At 44.2% G+C, this 25,684-nt stretch overlaps 1 protein-coding gene across 1 annotated transcript in view; it reads right to left on the bottom strand.

Moving 5' to 3' along the window:
* CTSC (cathepsin C) overlaps positions 1 to 25,684 on the bottom strand; it is a 37,847-nt gene that overhangs the window by 8,861 nt on the left and 3,302 nt on the right. The window contains exons 2-4 of the mRNA XM_006118371.4: positions 25,375 to 25,520; positions 2,710 to 2,876; positions 1,088 to 1,243 (exon numbers count right to left, since the gene is read on the bottom strand). Coding sequence (XP_006118433.1) covers positions 1,088 to 1,243; positions 2,710 to 2,876; positions 25,375 to 25,520 — 469 coding nt within the window. The remainder of the gene's footprint in view (positions 1 to 1,087; positions 1,244 to 2,709; positions 2,877 to 25,374; positions 25,521 to 25,684) is intronic.

The following is a 25,684-nucleotide window of genomic DNA, read 5'->3' as shown; positions in this document are numbered from 1 at the left end:
AGGAAAAGAGACTTCATAAGGAACTGACACCTCCAGCAATTTTGCTTCCATAGACTATTTCCTAACAGTTGAGGTGCATTAAGATTAAGATTGGGGCCCTAAGCATAAGAACTTTTGGGCCCACCACACCCCCCTTCACCATGGAACCTCATTCCCTGCTCTTCCTCTCCCCGGAAGTCCCCCTGTACCAGAAACCAGAGCTGGGCTGTGGTAAGAGCCATGGCAACTGCCCAAGGTGTCAGATCACTCTGGGGAACCCAAAGGAGATGAAACTTTTGGAAAAGTGGGTGGAAACTTTTGGAAAAGTGGGTGGGGCCCAGCCCAAAGTGGCAGAGGAATCTCCCCCATCCTTTGCCTGCCCCACAAGCTCCCTTTCATGACCTCACACCCCAGGCACACCCTGCCTCTTGACCACAGCACTCTCCTGACAATGGTGCCTCCTCCCCCACAAAGATTTTATTTCCAAACTCCACTACATTCATGGATTGGCATCAGGATACACATGCCAAGATTAAAACCCCCAAACTCAGAGTGGAGTGAGATCTAAACAGCAGGATATTAGCATTAAGATTTACCCTCCTCTTCTAGTGGCAAAGATTCATGCTCTCAATATACTAGGATTCACAGAGCAGGGCCACAATCAGAGCATTCACATTAGAAAGACGAGATGGGTGACGTACTATCTTTTATTGGATAAGCATCTGTTGGGGAGAGAGACCAGCTTTCAAGTGTACAGATGTGAAGAAAAGCTTTGTGTAAGCGCGGAAGCTTGTCTCTCTTGCCAACAGAGGTTCATCCAGTAAAAGATATTACCTCACCCACCTTGTCTTGCAATATCCTGAGACCAACACGGCTCCAACACACACAAATGGGGAATTCGCATCAGCAGCCCGAAGTGACCATCACACCAGGGCACAATTTTCAGGATTCATATTTCTAGCATGTCATCATTATTCCAGGGAACAAATACTACCAGCAAAATGAGATATAGATAGGTGTGAGGGCCAAAAATGTATACAAGCACAATGGGATCACAAGCAGGACAGTTGTGCCAGAAAGCATGACCTAAATAGGAAAACTTTAATACCTTGGAGCTCTGGACTTGGGACCTCCAGCTCTTCTAGTTAGTTCTTCCAGGGTGAGAGTTTCATATTCCTTATATATTGTAGCTGTCCAGGATTTCTGAACAGCATTGATGGCTTTCACAAAGTCAAAGTTGTGTACATAGGGCCTCCTGGAAAACCTGCAGACAATCAGAAACAGGACAATAAGAAAAAAGTTTGGCCTGAGGGCCACTCACTAATCACACAACTGCTGTGATCAGACAACTTAACACACAGGCTATGTCTAAACTGTCTACCTCCTGTATCCCGGAAAAGCTATGCCACATCCAAGGAAAGCATCCACTTTTTTGAAAGATTCTGAAAAAGCGGATGCGTTCTTTTGCCATCTCTGTATTCCTTATAGTATGAGGAAGAAGGGATGTTCCGAAAGAGGAGGTTTTTCCGAAATTTGGCCCCGTGTAGATACACAAATTTGCTTATCTTTTTCCAATATAATTCTGCAGTCTAGACATAGCCTCAGTTAGGAGAAGGCTCTTGTAAGCCAGCTGCAAGGGAGGCTCTGTGCTACATATAGGAAGGCTCTATGATACTCACTACAACTACATTGCTCAGGGGTATGAAAATACACTCAGAGTGATGTAGTTATATCAATCTAACCCCTGGTGTAGACAGTGCTGCTGTTGATATAGCTACCATTTGTCAGATTGGTAAATTAACTATGCCCATGGGAAAGCTCTCTCCAGTTGGCTTGGATTATCCACATTAAAGCACCATAGCAGCGCTGGTGCAGTGTTTTTTAAGAGTACACTTGGCTCATGAAGTGGGGAAAAAAGAAATATGAAGCCAGTCATTCCTCCCCTTTTATTTTACGTAGTCCCATGAGACCATTTGCCTGAAAGGTATTATGGATTTCAGATTCAGACTCTTCCTCTATTGCCTGGATTTTCAGAGAGCAGGGATGACCATTTACTAAATTTATTCTTTCAAACTCCCAAATCCAATGCTTTAGATCTTCACGCTAAATCCTTCTATTTTGCTAGGACTGGGTTGATGCTCCATTATGGTTCAAAGTTTGACTATATCTCGGCAGCCAACTGGACAAGCAAACCAGGTTATTTAGACAGAGGTTCCCCAACTTTTTCAAGTTGTGGATCACATCTCAATATAAAGCTTGATCAAGGCCATAACATCCAGTGTTCACAGTAAACCCTTAAATTGAAAAGCAAGGATATTCACCATTTAGCCTCTAGCAGGTGGAAATGAATGGCTAGCATTGGACAACACTTAACTTAGACTAATTGTAGACATCCTTATTGCTACAGATTCAACACTTTTCATACAGATCTTTTTTAAACAGATGAAATGTAGCTTTCCATTTTGACTGTGATTATATCTGAAAGTAAAGACGGCATGCTATATCTGAAGAAAATGAAAAACCTATCCACAGAACTGCCCCATCACCACTACTTGCTTCCCCCAAGGCCTAAGGAATTTAGTTCACTTGGGCCACAAACTTGCTGTGAAACTATATCTTGTATCTTGCCCTGGAGCCAGTGCACACGTTTTAATCTGGAATTTAAAGCACAAGTGCTGCTGTCACTGTATTTCAAAATAAAAAGTCATCCTCCATTCACTCTGTACTCACTTTCCACTTGGTTTCTGGAGAGGGAGTTGATTCACACGAATGCTGGAGGGAGAAGGAGAAATTTTCTGTCCAATGAAACATGCCCAATTATGGCCCAGCACGTCATGCACCCATCCTGGGAAGGTCTCATGGCAGTAACTGGTTACATTTTGGCCTTCCTTTTTGTACTGTAAATCAAACAAACTATGTTACACATATATACAGCCACATCACGACTCCTGCATTGAAGAAGCGATGCCTGAAACGTGCTACCAAGCCACTCTCCGCAGAACATGTACAGCTAAGATCTTAACAGCTAAACACTCTCCTTCAGCACGTAATAGCGTGTCTGGAGGAGACATACACTGTAGTATCAGAGCATATGGGACAATGCATTCTGGACAGCCAACCACAGAGCTAGGAGGAAGGCCGCCCAGCCAGCCAATGGAGAGAATCCTGTCCATTCAATAAACTTATGAACTTATTATAGGAAGACAATCAGGCTCTAGCTTGGTTACTGACAAGAATGAAACACAACTGGTTGCTCTGGTTACCAACCAAGTTCAAATCTGGTACAAACTGGGTTAAAATCAGTAGGACAGAACATTAGAATCCTCTGCACTTATGACAATATGATCAGTGAAAGAACGGTGACAAACCACAATTGGTGTGACACGAGGCTGCTCTTTGCAGAGCTAAAAGAAGCATGAAAAGAGAACAGCCTTGCTACAGTCCTTCAGACAGTACCGCACCTCCCAGTTTTCCCCTAGTTTTTGAGTAGTGTCAAGCATATGTAAGGAAACAGATTCACCTTGACAGTTTAAAAAAAAATAGTCCAGGTACAATGAATGTTGATTCAACGAAAGCAGCTTCAAAGAACAGGCTGATGTAGTCCTGAAATCTTTTTGCATATAAATGTTGTATTGTTTTGCTAAATGCTTATTTCCAGTGCATTAAAACTTCAGTGCTTTCCTATTGCTCATCTTATCTCTGAAAGCCAATACTCATTCAATGTTACACCCTCTGGAATTTCACCCATGAAAAGTGAGGCAAAGATTAATTTATTTAACGAGATCAATCTCTACACATTGACCTAGCACTCATGCTCTGGCCACCCATACAGCAAAGTTCTGATATCTTACTTTCTGGATTAACAGGGCTTTCTGTTTAGGACCAATTAACACTAGTGTCTAGAGAATCGTTGCCACTGTGTTGTCACCTGACTCCTGGCTCCTTGCAGTTTCTGGGCAATAGGAGCTGAGAAATTTTCCTGAAGGCAGGGCCAGCGAGCAAAGCCTCCTCCCTCCCTCTTCCCCATGATGGAGCACAGCCAAGTGGAACAGTCTGTCTCAGGTTCTGTTGGCCGGGAGCCTCCTAGGAAAGCCCCTCCCAGCCAGAGCCTGCCTGTGACACCCTAGCCCAGTGTTTCCCAAATGGTGCTCCGTGGAACCCTGGGGTTCCACGAAGTGGAACTCGGGGTTCTGTGAAAAAATTCTGCTCCCCCGCCCCCTGCAGAACCCGTAGGCAGATCCCATTGGGGCTTTCCCAGAGTGGATGGGCTTCTGAGGGTGCATGGCTTTGGCCGCTCCACCACCCACTGCGGCTGCCTCACCTCCGCGCATGGCGCGGCCTCTCCTCACCCTGCAGGACTGTCCTATCCTGGTGCCTTGCAGCCTCACGTGCAGGCGGCAGCTTTTACAGTGGCGGCTGCTGCTGCTGGAGGCGGGGAGGGGGGGCGAGGGAGGAGTGGCCAGAGCCGAGGAGCTGCTTTCGGACCTCGGTGTGTTTTTTACCTGCTGCCTGCGTGGAACCCGGCTCGGGCTCTGCTGCCCACCCCCATTTGGGGCGCACTCGAGCTTGCTGCCCCCCATGTGCTGCTGCTCTCTCTCCCCAGCACCCCTCCCCAGCCTGCTGGGGAAGTGGCAGAGTTTGATCTGGCGGGGAAGGTCAGGGTTTCTATACCCTCTCCCTCCCTCCGCCCTGCCAACAGGAAACATGGCCTGGTGCTGCAGCTGGGTTCCCCACTGCATGGGCAGGGAAGGGAGGGGAGACTAAGCTCCCCCCTCCTCCCATCCAGGAACAAGAGCATGCTGCCTGGAGGCTTTCCCTGCTACAGCAGGGTGCCAAGCCAGGTAAGCGTCCCCCCTCATGCCCTCGCATCCATATCCCCTTCACTCCCCTCCCCCACACCAAGAGCCCGCATTTCCAGCTTCTCTGACACTCTGCCACAAGTCCCCTCCCTTCTGGCCAGGCACCCTGCCCCAAGACCCCTCTTGTACCCTCCCTCCTGGCCAGACAACCTGCCCCAAGACCCCCTCCTGGTCAGACAACTCTTCCCCAAGCTTTCACCTGTACTCTTCTTCCTGGCCAGGACATTGCAGATCATCTTTGTGATTTATACACAAACATAATGAAGTATTTTCCAACCATAAATGACAACAATAACTGGATTTGAAATCCATTAAGTATAACAGGAAAGCCAGTCAGTATTTTTATGCAAGATTATGAAAACCTAATCAAAATCACTTCAGATGGCCAATTAATAAAAAAATGTAAAGGGGGCGGCTTATCTCAAGAATATTCAGCTTTATCAAGACATGCAATTCGTCAGTTATTAACCTTCACCAGCACATACTTGTGTGAAACTGGGTTTTTGAATTATGCAGAAATAAAAACAAAATACAGAAATCATCTGAATGCAGCGTCAAATATGCAAATCCAACTTTTTAGTATTAAACAAAATATAAAAAGAATTTGCCAAGAAAAGAAGAAAAACCACTGTCCACATTGAAAATTGCCAATATAATTCATATTAGTTTTTTAGCATTATTTTTTTGTACACATTAAATGTGATTTTTGTTTTTAAATATGTGCAATTAAACTAAATGTTCATCTCATAACCTTATTTAGCATGTGATCATTAGTTTCCCTTGGGCTCCTTGAAATTCTTCCGAGTTTAAAAGGTTCCGTGGACAAATAAAATGGAAACACTGCCCTAGCCTCTCTCTCTCGCCACAAATCCCTGCTCCAGACCACCACCCAAACCCTCTGCATCCCTCTCTTCCCACCTCCTCCAGGTCACAACACCCTCCCAGACCCTGCACACCCTCCTAGGCTCCTCCCCCAGGCCAGAATCCTCTCCTGTATCCATACCCTCTCCTGGACCCTGCTCCCCAAACCCCTGCCCCAGATCATAACCCCCCCTTCTCTCAAACTCCATCTCAGACCACCCCCCGCACTCCAGTCCTCTATCTCAAACTCCCTTCTACACTGCACCTGCGTCCACTGCACAGAATGCAACCCTCGACCACTTACCAAAATCTTGGCGTGGCCCTCCCATTAAAAGTTATTGTCCACCCCTGACCTAAACCATGCATTCATAAAAAGAGGAGAAAAGGTTGTTTGCCAGGGTGCTGAAGGGAAGTGGGAACAAGGGAACACATGGTAAAATAATAAAGTCTACCCCATTCTAAGAGAAGTTCTGAGAGTTTTAATCCTCCAATGGTTTTCCAATGTTGGCTGTTCACTCCTGTTACCAATTTAAGAGTTGCAGTAGTATTGCTTCTACATTCAGAAGACAAGCATGTCTTCTCCTCACAGGAGCAGGCTGTGAGCACCACAACACAGTGTTATTCGCTTACAGGATTGGCCTTAGGGGTAGGTGACTGGTGCTACCACCCAGCGCGCTGCTGTCAAAAGCCTCGGGCTCTCCTTTGCTGCCCAGCACCCTCCATGGATAGCGCTATAGTGCCAGCTCTGTGCTATCCAAACCTACCACCACTCTGGCAGTCAGTGCTGCTTGTGCAGGGCCGGCTGCCTGCCTGGGTCAAAGGCAGCACTTCCTCTTGCCACCCGCACCCCCTTCCAGCTCTGGGAGTGTTGATTAGGGGTGGAGAGCAGAGAGGCACAAACTGGCCTTTTATGCAAGACACTACTCTAGGAGTCTCCAGTCTTGGTTTTTGCCCCCTCCCCAGTCCTGCCACCTGCAGGTTTTGCTTCAAGTAACCCAGGCAGCTATTTCAGCTGGCTTTGAGGCTGTGCACCCCCCCACTCATCACTGCTTGTGACAGTCATCTTTGGGAGTGAGGGGGCTCAGTGCCACACTCCGAGCTGGGAGCTCACTGCCAGCTTGGGGCTGGCTGGCAGCTGGGAGATGTCGTCCCCTTCTCCTCTCTTGGGAGTGGGAATTCCCATCTTTGAGTCAGGGAGCTGGGGAGAAGCGCACGTGCTGTTTCCAGGTGTGACCCTCCCCACACAAACACTGCAGTGTGCTCCCCCTGCTGGGTTGCCAAACGGGAGCAGCATCCCCTCTGCTGTGCCTGGTGAACAGTGCAGACTGGGGGAGGAGGGGAATGGGTTGAGATGTGCCACGGCATGCTTCCCTTCAGTTGGGGGAGGGGCATGGCTGAGGATGTGCCCCTCCCTTTCCTTCTCTTCTCCTCCAAAGCTACTCCGAGGGATCCCCACTTATCGGGATGCTTACTGGTAACAAGGTGGCCTGGCTGGATGGGAGCAGCCCCCAAGCCCCGCCTTCCCTGTTTAAGCAGTTAACTGATAAACATAAAGATTAACCAGTTAACTGGTTAACCTCAGTACTATTAGCCAGTAAACACAAGGAGGGTTCCTGGTAACCAGTGGCATGGGGATGGTTTGGTTTAGAGCAGCAGTTCCAAATTGTAGGTCAGGACCCCAAAATAGGTTGCAATGCCATTTTATTGGGGTTCCCAGGACTGGCTTAGACTTGCTAGGGCTCAGGGCCAAAGCCCGAGCCCCACCCAAAACTTCAGGGTTTCAGCCCATGGCATGAGTGTTCAGATTGCAGGCTTGCCCCTGCCCTCTCCTGGGGTCATGTTGTAATTTTTGTTGTCAGGTAGGGGTCACGGATCAATGACGTTTAAGAACCCCTGATTTAAAGAAAATGTGGGGGGGGGGAGGGCAGAAGCAGGTGCTGCTGTTTACTGGGGTTTTCCTGGGAAATCTGCTAGTGGGAGGAGGCTGCAGTGAGTTCCCAGGGCAGAGGAGTAGAAAAGCAACAGCGGGGTAGGCTTTAGGGGTGTGCACTGTGCTTGGGGGGAGCGGGAAGCACCCTAGGTCAGGAGGCAAGGAGCTTGGAGCATGAGGCCACAAAAGGGAGCTCAGGTAAATGGAGGAGGAGAGGAAGCAAAAAATGGGGGGAAGCAGAGGGCAACAGTGGGGATAGGGGTACCACAATGCAGGTTCACCCAGAGCCCATTTTCCCTGGGGCTTGTTGTATTCATCCTACCTCACTATGCAAACAGACAATGCCTGAGGGGAAAAAATGCACTCTGCTGAACATCCTGGGAAATAAGAGGGAGCAGTCAAAAGATTTGTTCTGCAGTCTAGAAATTCTCTAGGGATTCTCCACAATAGTGTTGAAAAAGCCCAGATGTTCTGTATCACACACAGAAACTTATTAACTTTACAATGATATACACTCACTGTGCATGCACTGTACTTGCCTCTCTGTAATAGTCTGAATAGTGCTGTTCATGAAAAGTATTGACTTTGAATCTTAACTGTCCATATACCACCTGTTTGCCACTCTTGTAATGAGCCAGACAGACTCTCAGGATTCGTCTTGCGTTCAAAATAAGATGGTGGCAACACTGTACTTTAACAGTCATATTAAACAGCTGAAGTGAATGTATATCCTTCAATTCTGAGACAGACTACACTGTTCAGGTTCTGAACTGAATGCGTTTAGAATAAGCCTGCTGGAAGGTATATTCTGCGATACGAGTGCAGCACTAGTGTACAATCTGTAGTTTTTGCTTAAATTCATGAAATTTCAGTGTTCGAATGTACAGAAAACATTATGAAGCAAGGAAAGAAGACAAAGCGCCTAAGGCTGCTCATCAGAAAGACATTTTCCTACTGTGTACCAGATATAGGATATTAGTTATACTCCAAGGTGTTCTAAACATCTGAATAAAATGTCAATGATTTTCATTTCTAAAAACTGAGTTTTACATTTGCCTAAAAACAATGAAACCACTAAACAGATCCAGAAAGAAACTAGTCAGTTCCAGAAGATGGATCTGCAGCAAAGAGAATAAAAGTGACCTTGTGACCTCTTATGTTTCCTCATGATTTACCAGAAGAAGACAGGGAGACAGTTTCAGACTATTAAAATGCATGTCTTGTTGGGTCTACTGTTCCATCCCATGAAAAAATAGTGAGTAGGGTTGCTTGAGACTTGTCTTCACTAGGAAAGTGGGTGTGTTTTTAATACTTGTTAACTAATGTGTTTAAAAATGTAGTGTAGACAAGGAAAGGTAGCGGGGCAAAGTAAACCCTATGAATCTCTTACCTACCGAGGCTATGTCTATTCTACACTATGACAAAGGGTAGGCTTTTAGTACGTTCGATAACATGAGATCTTTGTGTAGACAAGGCATACTATAGTTTTAATACTTTCTGGGTTTTACTTTAGCCATCTAACATGTATTAAGACCACAGCTTGCCTTGTCTACATTAGGATTTCTGTTAGCCAATGCATAAACCCACATTTATCATAAAGTGTAAACACAGTCTAAGAACCGAAGAGATTTTTAATCAGATTAGTTAACTGTTTAATCAATTAGTTAACCGTTGTAGCCTCCAATGTGCAATTAACTTTTTGGAGACAAGAAGCTTCTGTTAAAGAGTTCACATCTCTGCCCCTTTAATTAAGGCAAAATATACACAAACAACCAATCTAATAGAACATGGGAAAATAAGTTTACAGTCCTCATATCTGAGATACAAAACAACAACAAAATGTCATTTAAGAAATCCCTTTCAGGCATATTTTATATACAATACAGGAGTCCAAAAGACAACAATATTAAAATCCTTAGGTCATCTTTAAGGCACAAAGTATCCTTGCCCACAAATTGCATGAGTAAATAGTGCGGCATTTTACTGAGTCTACGCTACACAGTTTTTAGCAACAGGTCTGTGTCGGCACAGTTGTGTCACTAAAAGCTGGGCAGAGTAAACACTGTCCCCACTGACGAAAGACGTCAGGAGTCACTGAGCTGTGTTTGCTTGAATGGCATTTGCTTTGAAAGCAGAAGAGCACTCTTGCTGACAAAACACTGTTTATAGTATAGCACTTGCAGAGAAAACTGCTGTCAATTAATACCACAGATACACAAATGGATTGCCAACTTCTTCATGTTTATTTTTAAGACATCTTTCTCCAACAGAAAAAACTACAACCCCAAGAATGTATGTAATGCTCTCCTTTATTGCTCAGCTCTAGGTTTCTTCAAAGCAGCTGCTACTAAAGATCAGAGAGTGAATTAAGGTGAGAAGAGAATACAGAGAACTGTCCACTAGAGGGCATCACATCAAAAAAGATAATGCACCATTAAAACTCCATGAGATCTTGCCACTTACTTTGATTTAAAAACACAAATTCAGATTTTAAAGCCAAAAAGGCTCCATCTGAACATCTAGTCTGCCTTACTGCATATACAGATAGAATTTTATCCAGTAGTTCCGGCTGTGGAGGAAATGTTCTTTCCCCCTAACTAGACAAACAACTAGGGGCTAAACTATAGCCTCTTTTTAAAAGGCATCCAGTCTTCATTTGAAGACACTTTACTCCTCTCATGGCACTCTGATTCAGTGGTTAATTATCCTCACTGTTAAGAACTTGAAAAACGTATTTTTTCATTTGAATTCTTCTAGCATCATAGATTTTAAGGCTAGAAAGAATCAATAAGGAACCAACTGACATCCTGTATAATGCAGGCCACAGAGATTCACTAAGGGTGTATCTATACAGCACCCTAAACTCAAAATAAAATACGCAAGTTGCACTATGCAAATTGCATATCTTCTTTTGAATCGATTTCAAAATAGCTTATTTTGAAATTTGGCATGTCTACACAGCACCAAACTTCAAAATAACGTGCCATTTAAAGGTATCCCTTATTCCTCCTGCAATGAGATTTACTGGAATGGCAAAATAGCGTGACCATTATTTCGAAAAATATTTCAAAACAACAGGTGGCCTGTGTAGACACAGGGTAGCTATTTCAGGATACCTCCGGTATCTTGAAATAGCCATGCAGTGTAGATGTACCCTAAGCAATTCCTGCACTGAGCCCCTAACTTCAGGTTGAGTTAGATCACATCTTGATTTAAAGACTTCAAACCATTAGGGATGTAAGAGACTAGCCGACTAGTGATGCAGCCAGTCGCATTTCCCCTGTTTGCTGCTTCTATCAGAGAGAGGGAGCAAGGTGGGAGTAGGAACCGGTGCTGGGGGGAGCCGGTTTAAAAGCTGGTTCCCCCCAGAACCATCTCCATGAGGGCCAGGGAAGTTAGAGGCACAGTGGAAACAATGCGTGCGGGGACTGAAGCAGTCTCCGCTTGCACCACTTCTGCTGAGATTTTGCTTTTCAAATGTAGAAGAGCCCCATTGGACAGGGGGCTCCCTGCGGGCTTCCACTTTTGAATTGTACCAAGAGCCTGGGAGGGCTCTCACTACAGTTTAAAGGCGGAGGCGCCCTTATAGACTAATCGAATAGTCGATGGAAATCCCATTAACTATTTGATTAGTTAATTAATCTAAATTTAACATTTCTACTAACCATTGTATATGGTTATAATTTTGCAAGATTAAATTACTTCTTTAATGTCACATTTGCTTTTGTGTAGGTATAATTACAGTTGTTGCACCGAGCTTCTTATATTTCCCATTATGAAGCATGTTTTTTAGTTACACAGTTCTTCTCTGAAACCTTTTCAATTTTCAACATCCTTTTTAAAGTGTACATACCAGAAGTGAACACAGCATGTATTGCAGCAGTGAGCATACCAATCCCTAAAGAGATATAATACTGTCTTCCTGCTCCTGATTTAAATGTCCAAGAATCACGTTAGCCTCAATCACATGAACACTTACAAGTTTCAGGAACCCAGTTCAGAGCCCATCATGGAATAATTATGTTGAGTCTAATGTCTGTAACAAAGCCTAATGTCTTACATCTCCCCCCCCATTTGTGCCTTTTCTCCTGTGAAATGTATAGTGAGTTGCCCAGGATTTTTATGGAGAAAGACCTATGTCATAATTGCAACAGGACTCCAGGGTATGCTGTTGGCAATACACACCTACATGTTGACAGAATGAGATGTTACTCAGAGAAATATACCACTGCATCCTGCTGCCCGATATTACATTACACTATCTATACAAATGTAAGCCGCTAGACAAGAAATGTATTTTTTGCACTGGCATCAGGGGATAGTTTGAACAAACCGGACAGCTATTCTGCAATAAGGGGTGGCTTACTCCTGAATACATTTTCATTTCATACATTAAGGTTAAGCAAACAGCAGGTGCATGTTATTAAATCACACTAAGAATTCAAACCACGATAAACTATTAATTTCAATTGACTAACAAAAATTAAAAATGGATCCACAAATCTAATGGTCCAAACCAAGGAATAAAATGCATTAAAACTTCAAGCCTTCTAAGAACATACCTTATTTCTTTGACAGATCCTGAAGTCTAGGCCAACAATCAGCTGTTACTTGCTGCAGATACTCAGCATGCACTATATGTTGGTGATGCCTTACACCACTGACACCTGCTTAATCTTTCTAGTGGTTCCAGCAAGATCCTGTTTTGTTAGGGTCAGGTGAGGCCAGTTTGCAGCCACTTAGCAACATTTTGTGCTCCAGAAATCTAATCTCTAGTTTAAATAAATTAAAGGTTACTGTGACTTTTTAAACAAATTGGACTTATGACATTTTTTAAAAACACCTTTGATACATAAAGATGGCCTGAACTACACCCATTTAAATGAAAAATTAATAAATATCAGGAATTTCAAACTTTAGTCTTCCCTGGTTTTGCTGGAGGACTTGGAGTGAGAGGGTAAGCTCAGAGAATGTATATCAGCTCAAACCTTAATTAAGGAACAGAGATGCTGACTCTTTAGCAAAGACTTCCTGCCTCCAAAATATATGTTACTCACTGAGGTTAAATAGGCTTTACCGAAAATTAACATAAAAATTTAAGCATGGACTAAATTCTTCCCTTCTTACTCAACTTTCACACTAAGTTTTTGTGATGTCACTGTTTTACGAATTCTTCGGTCATCCTGTGCGAGGCTCTAAATATCTGAATTTATGTGAGAGACAAGCACTGCAAATTCACTTTTGTAAAAACCAGTCTGGTGTTAGGAAGTAAGGGCACAAACTCATTTTTTCCCTTTGTAACTCACCTTTAAGAACCTTCAGGGGGTAGCCAAGTTAGTCTGTACAGGATAAACTTAAAAAACAACAAAAGGTCTGATAGATGAAGGCTGCAAATACCAACTTTTTAAATGCAAGCCAAATGTCCTTGATACTGAGGGTTATCTGAATTGTACAAATTGACAATTCTAAGAAATGGGAACTGCTCACATGGTGTTGACTAAAATTCTAATTTAAATATCAACTGTGATATTTCACTGTTGATCAACAGTGAGATCACAACAGATCACAGCTGAGAAAAGGGATATGCCATCATGATCTGTGAATGTCATTTATTTTGGCATCATGAGAGCTGAAGCTTGGGAGAACAACACTTGTTTTATCCCCCCAGATCTCACCCTACTCTTGTACTATTGCAAAGTTTGAAATTGTTTATACACTTTAGAAGAGAGCCTATATTACAGAAGCCAATTCCAATGAGGTTTGTGGTAGGACATTTTGCACACTGGATTTCAACATGTAGCAGATAGCAATCTTATGTCGGCCTAGATTTCAGGTCCTGTAGAAGAAACAAGGTACATTCTTAAGAAGTTTCATTACCCTCTTAGTAGTGGGTACCTAGAAAATTCATTACAAGCTCAATTTTAAGGAGTTTAATCTTATTAATCACCTTTAGAAGGGACAGCATATCTACCTGCCTCATCTTTACAGTGGTTGCAGGTCAGGATTAATGCCTATTATGTGACAGGCGTGAAAGCCCAAGGGCTTGTCTTCATGTCACATGTACCACTGTGGTGCTTTAATAAAGATGCTATTATGTTGACGGAAGAGCTTCTCCCACTGATGTAGTTCATCCATCTCCCTGAGCAGTGGGAGATATGTCAACAGGAAAAGCTATCCTGTCAACACATGGGACTAAAATCAGGATGACTTGCTCATGGGATGTGGATTTTTCACATCTCTGAGCAAATGAGTTAAACTGATTTAAGTCTGTTGTGTATATATGGCTCAACTTAAATGCTCCACCTTCTTCAGGACATCAATAGGTTGCTATATATCTAGTGCAATACAAATGCACTGCATGTCTTAAGAGACCACTGCTACAAGACCTTCCCCCTTTTTATAATCACAATAAACATTTAGCATAAGAGCTATGACTTGGGGACAAATGGAAGCTCTTCCAAAATACAGCAGGTCTCTGCATTTCTAACTGATCCAAGGCTAAGGAGGATAGGGAAGGAGGAGAGTAAGATTCTAAAGCCAGTCCTACACAAAAAGCTATAGACAAACAAGTCATCCTTTGCAAGGTAATATTTACACAAACTACTGAAAGCTACAAAAATATGTAGATAAGCTCACCCAATCCATTCCTTTGGTGTGGCAACTCATTTTCCCACAGTGCCCAGGCGAAAGAACAAATGACTTGTAAAATCAGTGAGATCCTAAGAAAATTTTATAGTGGGTGACTGGTAAGTAGGTTGCAAGAACAAAGAAAAACTTCATATATATAAGAAAAAAAATCAACAACAGACAAGTGTTAAAGTCAGACATTTCATAAATATCTCAAGGCATAATACCCTGTCATAACCATTGTATGCAAGCCCATAACACTCTTACTTCCAAATTATATAAATATTAAGCCCATTTTACAGAAGAGCACAAACTGCAGTTAGTAGCCATTTGCTCTGTGTACACTAAGAGGAACATATCATTCTGAATCATAACCTGGGTATCTAGTTCAGTATCCTGTCTCTGACAATGGCCAGATGCTACAGAGGAAGGTTTAAGACCTCTGCAGTAGGTAGATGTATGATATTTGTTCCAGTCCAGCTTACCTGAGAATATGGCCAAAATTCATCTGCAGTGCAGAACAAGCCTCAATACTGAAACGAATCCTAAACTCAATTCCCAAATTCAATTTTGTACTTCTATGCAAAGAACAGTAAAAATAAACCCATTGTCTTTGCTGCCAAGCTTTATGCCAACTAACAAAGAGATGGCCATGGACATGACACAGCTTAGTGTCCTAGAACTCAGAGGAAGAATGATCTTCTAATGTTAGAGAATAATTTCTCCCCAGCCAATGAGCTATGAGGTTCCAAAGATAGGCTGAATTGCATTTTGTTAATGCCTACCAAGCATTCACTTTTAGCGACTACAATAGAAAAAGCTTTCAAATAACAGAGACATATTTAGAAATAAGTTTTTGCCATGAAAACTGGCTCCTTGCTCAGAGATTGCTAGGCTGCTAATATTTACCCTAGCTCTTTGAAATAATCCCAGCAAGACTAACACTGCTTTAGTTACCACCCTGCATTCTAAACAGGGGAGGCTAAAAGCTGATATGCAAAAAGAAAAAAAAAAGGGATCCTTTGTTCCCCTTCTTGCTTCTTTATGCTGACTAATGTTTTGTCTGTTTTTCATTAGAAATTGAGTTTTTGTTTACCCTGTTTTGCCTGTAGAATTTTGTACTGCTGGACATCATTCTCTTAATTACTACTGATATTAAGCAACTAAAGCAAGACAACAGAGGAAGTGATTTTTTTTCTTTCACCCTGTTTAAAAAATAATTATGATAGCCATCTCTTGGACAACACACCAGAATTGATCTGAGGATCTCCAGAACTAAAAGCATGACCTGCTGTACTTTGAGCCAAAGAACCAAGTCTATGCATTTGGTATGCCTGTTGTCACGTTACTGGATTTTAAAGTGAGCAGACAGATCACTGTTGCACCCACTGGTGGCATTTGCCCCAAATTCTGTACAAAGTGGGCCACGTGAAGTGTCAAATGAAAGCTTACGCTCTGCTGATTCTATGTATGCTACTCATGTACTTGTATGATTTTTGCATGTGGAGTTATGAATATGGGACCTGTTCTCATACTGTAAATGTTCTGTTTGGGAGGGAGCAATGGGCCTGGACTGCCTATTGTGAGGACGGATTGTTCAGTGAATAGCTGGGACAACTAGCACTGCTCCATGGACAATGGCTTTCGGGAGTGGCCAATACATACCTGAGGAATGGGTCTGGAAGCCTGCAGACTGGCCAATGCCTTCTGCCTACTTGCATGTGAAACACTTGATCATGTGACCAGCTTCAGTTTGGGAGACACCGGGAATATAAAAATCTCATGAGGCCGTCTCCATCTTGTCTTCACTCTTGCTACTGATTTCAGATGCATCCTTGCTAGGGACAGAGAGCCGGGAAGGATTGCTGATCCATCCTAATACAGGATGTGCACCAGAGACTTCTAAACTAGCAGTTTGTAACATCTCTGCTAAGAGCCTGCATCTTACTCTCAACTTTTTCTTTCTTTTATGAATAAACCTTTAGATTTTAGATTCTAAAGGATTGGCCCAGAATGCTCTTGTGGGTAAGATCTAAAGTGTAAATTGGCCTGGGACTGGCTGGTTCTTTGGGACAGGGAGGATCTGTTCGGAGTTGGTGAGATCAGGTTTTATAACCTCTCACCTGTGTGTAAGGTCCGGGTGACTGTAGCAGAGGGAGAGCTGGGTATCTGAGGGGTTTTGTTCGTGAGGCTTCCTGCTGACCAGTTTGGCAGCTGAAGTGCTCTGTGTGACTGGTTTGTGGCCTATTTGGGAAAGGTCTCCAGTCGAGGGCTGTAAGTAGCCCTGATTTTAAGCAATTCACCCTGAGCTGACACCCTCAGCGGTGCCCAGACCCGACCCAGCCTGACCCATCACAGCTATAACAATTTATCTTGTCTGAATCAGTACTGGGTGGAGGCACTGTTGCTGGAACTACAGATGTGTGCATGTGGGTGGTGCTGCTGCAGCCCGCTAGCATGAAGTGGTTTCCATTATATACAGGGTTTAATTTCGTTTAGGCTCTCAACACTCCTACTATGCAAAGTAGTACCACTGCGGGGGAAGGAGAACAGCAACACTGACTCCTTTCAATGAAAGTTCTTGCTGAACACTTAAAACTCATTCCCTGTTCAATCAAGAGCTGAATCCACATCTCTAGATCCCTCCCATACAGACAAAGAAGATAAGACTTGACATGCCTAGTCTTTCCAGGGTAAAACAAAAAATAATCAAACCAGTCTCAACTTTTAGGCCTGCGTTAATCATCATAAAATTAAATATGGCACAACCCTCATTTTTGCTCTATTTTATTTTCAAAAAACTTTAAAAAAAACTTATTTTCAGTTATGTCTAAACACATCTAAGGGTCAATATAAAAATAATATTTTGCATTTCCACTTGGAATGTACTGAACATTTCAGAATAGGTAAGTAGCACGCCTGGCACTATGAAGTTAGAAGTCGTATAGTCCTTTTCCTAATGATTTTATAGCAGAAGATAAATGGACCAGAAAAACAGCTAGGCTACCATACCTCCATTAACATTACGGGAACTACACCAGATTTAAAATCTGATTCAAACAGCTCTGGAGCTGAAATAGACTAAAGCTAGGAATCGCTGATCTGAAAATCTGCAGGAGACAGAGACATGCCTTACCTCTAAAGCATGCCACAAGATTATGTCCCTCAGCATCTTAACTTTTCCTCTTGCAACAGTGAAAAAGAACACTACCTTTTTATTCACCCACTGCAGAAACAGCAAAATGTTGTCTAACCCTTAGAAAAAAGTTGCATCAAAAACTGTGACCACTAAGGCAGTTTATACAAGAGATTTTACAGTGGCACAACTGTGCTGCTTGAGGTTAAAATATGATTATCTGGCTAATTGAATAGTCAATACAATTTGTATCAACTGAGCAGTCCTGGCTCATGCCGGCTCCAGAGTCACCTGTGCTGCTGCTCTGCATTTTAAATGTAGTAAGAGCTGCTGGGCTCTTACCAGATTTAAAATGCAAAGGCGCAGTGATCGGCGCAATCTGGAGCTGCTCGGTCCCAGCTTGCAATGAGTCCAGTAGCCGCTGTCCACCACGAACTGGGGCTGGTGCCAGACCAGCCCCAGTTCACAGAGGCCAGGGCTGGCCGTGGGCAGGGGCAGCAGCCCTTGTCTGTGGCAAGCCCTGGCTGCCACAAACAGTGGCTGTTGCTGCCAAGCAATCCCTGTTGCTGCTAAGCAATCCTACTGCCTGAGCAGTCCCTATCCATGGACAACCCTCACTGCTGCAACAGCCCCAATCCTTGGAGGTTCCCATCTTCCTGCTGGGACCCCTGCCGACAGGGGCTGCTTCATAGCAGCATCCACTATCCCCCACTCCCTCTGATAAAGGCAGCGGTGGGGGGCCAGGTGGCACTCCAGAGATGGTGCTGGGGGGAGCTGGCTTTTAAGCTGGCAAACCCCAGCACCAGCTCTCCACTTGCTGCCTCTTTCTGAGAGGCAACAAGGGGGGGGTGCGACTAAATGAGTCAATGATCCAATAAGCATTTGCTTATGAGACAGTCAACTAGCTGACTAGTCACTTACATCACTAGCAGCTGTAAGGATTCCCACATAGCCACTTTATGTGAATAAGAAATAGCTCTCCTGTTGGCATAATTAAAGTAGGGATATGAATGGATAACCGTTACCCAAGAGCAGCCCCCCTGCTCACAGCCCACAGAGGACAGAGTGCTGCTGGAGGGGAGGGAGAGAGAGGTGGAGAGCTGGGGTCCAAGAGGGACCGGGAGCCGGTAGAATCATAGAACACTAGAACTGGAAGGGACCTTGAGAAATCATCGAGTCCACTCCCCTGCCTTCCTGGCAGGACTCAGTACTGTCTAGACCAGTGGTCTCCAACCTTTTTACACCCAAGGTTGCTTTTTAAATGTCAGAACAAGCCAAGATCTACGGCCCCATCCTTCCCCCAAGACCCCACCCCTTCCTTGAAGCCCCACCCTCTCTGTTCTTCTCTCCATCATTTGCTATCCCCAGCCCTTTTACACTGCCACTTTTTTCGATTCTTCTGTAGGAAGAGGTTTTTCCAACATTTGGCCTGTCTAGACTGGACCAAATGTTAGAAAAACCCCTTCTTTCGGAAGCCTCCTTATTCCCCATAGGACAAGGAATACAGGAGTTACCGAAAGAGCATGTTTGTTCTTCCTCTTCTTTTAGAGGAAGAGCAAACGCGTCCCTGGACATGGAAGAGTTTTTCCGGGAAACCTCTGGAATCCCGGAAAAACTCCTGCAGTCTAGCCGTACCCTCAATGGGTTGAGACAGGATGTGTGGGCTCTGGGGTCGGAATGAGGGATTTGGGTAAGAGGTGCAAGCTCTGGGAGGGAATTTGGATGCAGGAGGAGGTGGAGAAAGGGATGCTGGCTCAGTGAGGGGGCTCTAGGATGCGAAGTGTTGGGGTCAGATGGAGGGTTGGGGTACTGAGCAAGCCGCAGGCTTGTGGCTGTGAGGGTGCAGGAGTTTGGGTTGGGGTATATGAGGGGCTCAGGGCAGGGAGGTTGGGAATAAGATGGGCACAGGACACAAATTTGCGGTATGTGCACGGTGCAGTGTTGTGGCAGAAGACTGAGGATGTGGGGATGCAGGAGTTTGGGGGTGAGAGGCTCAGGAAAGGGGGTTCTAGTGTATGATAGGGTCAGATCTAAGGGGGTGGATGCAGAAGTGTTATGATGATGTGGTCAGGTGGGGACTTGTTAGCCAGGCTTCATTTTAAAATAAAATATTGTCAAACACAAAAAGTTTTAGTTTATTTATGAGAAGGGCAGGGAACCTGTTCTGAGCCAGGGGTCACTGACTCACAGAAGTCAGTTGGGGCCACACAAGTGAGATGCAAAAAAATAACTCCTCCAAACCTCACCCGCCTCAAGCCTCACTAATGTGGCCCCAACTGTGCTGGTGGGAGCAGGGGACATGGTACTAGGGAAGGGTGCTAGTGGGTGCTGGGGCAGGGGACAGGATGCCAGTGGGGGCACATGCCTCCTCCCTGGACTCCTACCCCCTCCCTGCACACACAGAAGGAAGCCCCGGCACGCGCTGCCTCAGGAACTCCAACCCTCTCCCACCCCCCTACCCCCCGAATAGGGAAGCCCCGGAATGCATGCCTCCTCCTGGGACTCTTCCCCCCTGCAGGAGGGAAACCCCGGCACACGCCTCCTCCTGGGATTCCTCCTCCCCGTGCAGCAAGTCCCCGGCACACCACAGACCTGGGTTGTGGTACCGCGCTGGCTGTTTGGGGGAGGGGGAGCAGCCAGTGTACTTCCTGAAACCCCAGAAGTGGCGCACAGCTGCAGGACTTCCTTCTACCCCACCAGAAGCCAGCACTACCTCCATTGTTGCTGGAAGTAGGTAGTGGGGCTTCTTGGCGGTGGGGAGAAATGGGGCAGGGCCCCCAACGCCTCGCAATTGACTGGTCGACCCCTCCCGATCGACAAGTCGATCACGATTGACGGGTTGGTGACCATGGGTCTAGACCATCCCAATAGATGTCTATCTAAACTGATGTTAAATATCTCCAGAGATAGAGATTCCACAACCTCCCTAGGCAACTTATTCCAGCAACTTATTCCAGTGTTTAACTAATGCTTCAGTTTTTACAAAAGAAAGGTTCCCATTGACGGCAATGAGAATTTTGCTTATTTTAGGACGTCAAGTACTGACCTGTAAGCTAAATGAATGCGAAATTTGGTTCTACACAGTGGGCTTCAATCTTCTAAACAGTTACATGTGAGAAGTCCAACTGAGTTCAGTGTCAGTTACAGACTTGACAGAGTTCTAAGCTCTCTCAGTTCAACTATTCACATACTTGTTTTGAATGAATAGGACTATATGTCTTTGCAGGGTTTCATGATCAGAAAAAAAAACTCTTTTCCTTAGAATGTTTTGACATAATGTAGAATTATTCATTACAATTCAATGTATTTTTTCTGCTTATGACTGCTATTTTAAACGTATTTAATAGATTTCACCAGTCAGCTCCCAAGAGTGCTAGATTAGAAAGGTTCGACCTGAACTATAAATGTGTAAGGCCCTTACAATGAAAGGAAACTGATCAGGTTGATTTACTAGCTATAGTATTTATTTGATTTAGTGATTTAATAACTTATGTAATATTTATTTAGTTTCTTATTGGGATTTATATATCCCATCCTCTCTTTCAGATTAAGTGAAATTCTGGCTCCATTTATGTCAATGCTTTTGTTGTTGACTTTCATCAGGCTATGATTTTACCCTATGGATCTATGGATACAATCCTGCCTCTTCTAAAGCGAGGAGAGGTATTGCCATAGACTTCATCCCAGCATGGGTTAGAAGCAGCATGCCTGGAGCAGTCCCTGCCCATGGCATGGGGGCTGCTCCAGCCTGGCAGCAGTGGGCAGGCGGATCGCTCCACCCTACCCACCCGTTAAATCAGTTAACCAGTTTAATTAGTTACCCAGCTAAACATTAAGTTTAACAGGATTTTACATTCCTAAATTAAACCTCCCAACAGTTGGCAGTAGCGAGTTCTCTTGCCAACATAGCACTGTTCACAGCAGCACTTCTGTCAACTGGGACTGTGTTTTTCACCCCTGAACATACGTTTTATCAACAAAAGCGCTAGTGCAGACGTAGTCTAAGCAGCTGTACAATTTATTCATGGTTTCCAAAATGATCACTGCCTTCCTTTTATAAACTCTCTCAGTAAGGGCATGTCTAAACTACATTGCTCTTTCAAAAGAGGAATGTAAATGAAGCAAATGGAAAGTGCAAATGAAGCGTGGATTTAAATATCCCGTGCTTCATTTGCATATTCGTGTCCGAGTGTTTTTAAAAAAGGGGTTTTCAAAAGTGAAAGCGCAGTCTAGACGGGGTCTTTCAAAAAAAAAAAAAACCCACACACACACCCTTTTTTGAAAGGCCCCATACTCCCGAGGGTTTTTCCCCCCCCCCCCCGAAAGAACCCTGTCTAGACTGCGCTTTCACTTTCGAAAAACCCTTTTTCGAAAAAGCACTTGGATCCGAATATGCAAATGAAGCATGGGATATTTTAATCCGTGTTTCATTTGCACTTTCAATTTGCTTCATTTACATTCCTCTTTCGAAAGAGGAATGTAGTCTAGACATACTCCCATTCGCCTTTGAATTCTGTAAAGGCAATTAGGCTTATTCAGAGGTTATAATTTGCTTAATGATCAACTCCAATAATCCCATCTATTCTTTGTAAGAATGAAGACTTTAACCCAGGTTTGACCTGGTGAAGGAGACTGAAAAATTAATAGTCAAAGTTGTCGAGCCCAGAGGTTCTCAACCAGGGCCATTGGGGCGGGGGAAGAAGGAGCCACTAGCAGGTTTCAGGGGAGCACTAAGTAGGGCCAGCATTAGACTTGCTGAGGCGCAGGGCAGAAAGATCAAATCCCACCATATGAGGCTGAAACCTGGAGACCTGAGTCCCGCCACCTGAAGCTGAAGCTTGAGCAACTAAGCTTTGCAGGGCCCCTGTTGCATGGGGACCCAGGCACTCACAATGCTTGCTACCCCTTAATGCTGGCCCTGGCTTTTAAATGCACAAAAACCTGTTGTGGCACAAGTGGGCCATGAAATTTTTATTGTATGTTGGGATAGGGGGAAGGGGGCTCAGAAAGAGATAGGGAACCCCTAATCTAGCCACACTATTCAATAACCACATCTTATGTCTCCTAACTACTAACAGCATCTGCCAAATCACGAATGGATCCAACTACAATGCAGTAAGGAGTCTTCAGATTTTTTCCTCTGCATCTCAAACCATTTCATTCTTCCTTATCCATGCATTGATTTGATGCATCCAAAGAATTCTCATTAGCAGTTACCCCCACATTTCAAGGCACTAAACCAGCTTTCACAAACAGTTAAGACGAGGTAAGACTGATAAAAATACCAATCTGATCTCAGCAGCCCTTTTATTACTCAGTTAGTGCTCTCCAAATGAACTTTGATTTCTCAAGAGCCAAATTTAATCTCCTGTGGATGCTACTGGAGTAGCACTGTTACCCAGCAACTCTTGCATCAGGGAGCCTCTCTGTTGAAATGCAGCTTGTCTTTCGGAAGCCACTTGCTTGTTTCTACAGTTTATCAAGATGTAACTTGATAACTGACATTTGTCTCAACTGCTCACTTTATTGGCTCTTGAAGCAACTCTTCACATTTAATGTGAAAGACATCAGCCTAAGGATCCTACTGTCTGTGTCGCTCTAATATTTCCCCTAAGCGTGTCTGTCAAGGAAAGTAACACTATTATGTTCAACTCTGGCAGGTGGAATTAACAGTTCAGTGCTAGGTGCATGAAAGAAAACAAGCTAGTATACTGGGCTCCATTTCCCTAGGAAAGGCAACAATTCATAATTATCAGTGGGGTGTGAAGTGCCTTTAATTAATGGTAATTGTCCCAGCTGAACTGCCGTACAAACATATCTACGTCTCGTTCTTTACTATTTTGTAATTTTTTTAAATGTCATGGATTTCAAGGTCAAATAGAACCTTTATGATAGTCTAATCTGACAATCTGCATACTACAGGCCAGAGAAGCTCACAGAATAATACCTGCATCAAGCACATACATTTGGGTTAAGCTACAGAGAATCTTTAACTTAAATATCCAGTCTTGACCTATAGAGATCAAGTAGCAGAGAATCCAAATTCTAGCTCATCAATATTGGTTGATGTGATCAATAGATTTCTAGGTTTTTTATCTTTCTTCCTGGGTGTTTGTGCTGCCTTCCAAAATGGACTAGGCAATTCTCCCTAACTGAAAGGAGTCATGAGCAATCTGAACTACTGAAGACACTAGAACAGTGATGGACAACCTGTGACTTGTGGACCACATGTTGCCCATTAGGATTCTGCATGTGGGCCATTTTGTTTACCCTTGCCCGTACACAGGGTTGCCAAATAACCTGGTTTCTGTTCATATGTTTTTCCCCCCCTCACAGTATTACTAACGTAACACGCACATGAAGTGCGTGCTGACTGTACACAGCACTGACTGAGGGTATGTCTAGACTACATGCCTCTGGTAACAGAGGCATGTAGATTAGGCTACCCGGCATAGGAAAATGAAGCGGTGATTTAAATAATTGCCGCTTCATTTAAATTTAAATGGCTGCCGCACTGAGCTGATCAGCTGTTTGTCGGCTCAGCGCGGTAGTCTGGACGCTCTGCGGTCAACATCAAAGGCATTTGTTAACCTCTCCGGTTTGCCTCGTGGGATGAGGTTTACCGGGGATGTCGACAAATTCCTTTGATGTCGACCGCGGAGCGTCCAGACTACCGCGCTGAGCCGACAAACAGCTGATCAGCTCAGCGCGGCAGCCATTTAAATTTAAATGAAGCGGCAATTATTTAAATCGCCGCTTCATTTTCCTATGCCTCTGTCGCCAGAGGTAAGTAGTCTAGACATACCCTGAGAGTTGTGCGCTCTCTCTACATCCAATCAAAGCGCTGCTACAGTTCAGTCAGCACAACCTGCAAATTCTAGGTATACAAGCAGTTAACAAAACTACCCTATCCCGGGATCAAATGCTTCCACTATTTGATCTGAGGAAGTGGGTCTGGCCCACAAAAGCTCATCATCTAATAAACCATCTTGTTAGTCTTTAAAGTGCTACATTGTCCTGCATTTTGCTTCAACTATCCCGGGAGACTGTGATTCTGTTACAATTGCAGATATGACATTGGGGCATTAGCAAGATAGTATATTTTTGATAATTACCAAACTAAAACAAATTTTGGGCATATGAGAAAAGTTCTTTATCTCTTAAATATGAAGATATTCAATTTAAACTTTAACTTTTATTTCTTGAGAAATACCAATAATCCATTTTTTGTGAAGACATTTTAGTTCTCTCTCCAAGACGAATGTCTAGAATTGGTCAAAAACCACATTTAAAATATTCTTGAAAATTGTGATTAGCTTTTTCTAAAAAAAAACAGAATTTTAATTGAATTGTTTTTACCTGTTCAATGAATGACCACTTGTAAAATGGTTCATTTGGATTACATCATAAATGTACACAGCAATGAACACTGCACTACTTGAATGCCTCCCTCACAGCCTGCCACCCCGACCCAGGCCCTTCGCACTCCCCCCCCCACCCGCACAATCTCAGGCCCTCCCTTGGACCCCATCACAATGCCCGAGCCGCATTCCCGCTCAGGCCCAGTGCACGGTGCGGAGGCAGCTCCAGGGCAGCCGTGGACAAGGCCACTCTCCGCTGGGCACTGGCCACCTCCGGCACCAAGCAAGTGCGAGCCTGAGCCAGCACGACCTCAAAAGGCACATACCTGGGGAAGGGGCGGCACACGAGCCCACAACAGACAATCATGGTGCGCACCATTCCACAGAGTCTGCTTGCCCCTCCCTCCCCCCGCCAGCCAGTAGCAATGAGGCAGATAGCCTGGGAAGTGGCTCAAGGCGCCGCGGGCTGCATGCAAAAGAGCCATGGGCAGCATGTGGCCCATGGACCTCATGTTGAGTCCTGCAGTATTGTGTTCTAGCCACTATACAGCAGTGCTATAAAAAGAAACCAGAACACACATTGGGGGTGGAGGAGAGAAATTAAAGAAATATTAAACTTACCTTAAAAAATGCAAACCATTTGTAATCATTTATTACAACTTCAAAGCCTTGGTTGTAAATTATGGTGAAGAAGCCATAATTGCCCAGATCATCTTGAGCTACAGCCAGCTTTTGAAGAGTCACCTTTACTTTTTTTTCCACAGGTCCTGCAGAAATGAGACAGTTATACAGGGACAGGTTAAAGCAGGAATGTATTATGCCACTTACAAAGTTATACTATTAGGTTAGAGATAAGGAGGTTAATTCAGTCAAGGAGGGTGAGGCCCACTTCTAGCAGCTGATCTGGAGGTGTGAACACCAAGGCTATGTC

This window comes from Pelodiscus sinensis, chromosome 1 (genome assembly GCF_049634645.1).
Source record: "Pelodiscus sinensis isolate JC-2024 chromosome 1, ASM4963464v1, whole genome shotgun sequence".
Lineage (NCBI taxonomy): Eukaryota > Metazoa > Chordata > Testudines > Trionychidae > Pelodiscus > Pelodiscus sinensis.
The sequence above is the reverse complement of the archived record's forward strand: the minus strand, read 5'-3'. Positions and strand labels throughout refer to the sequence as shown.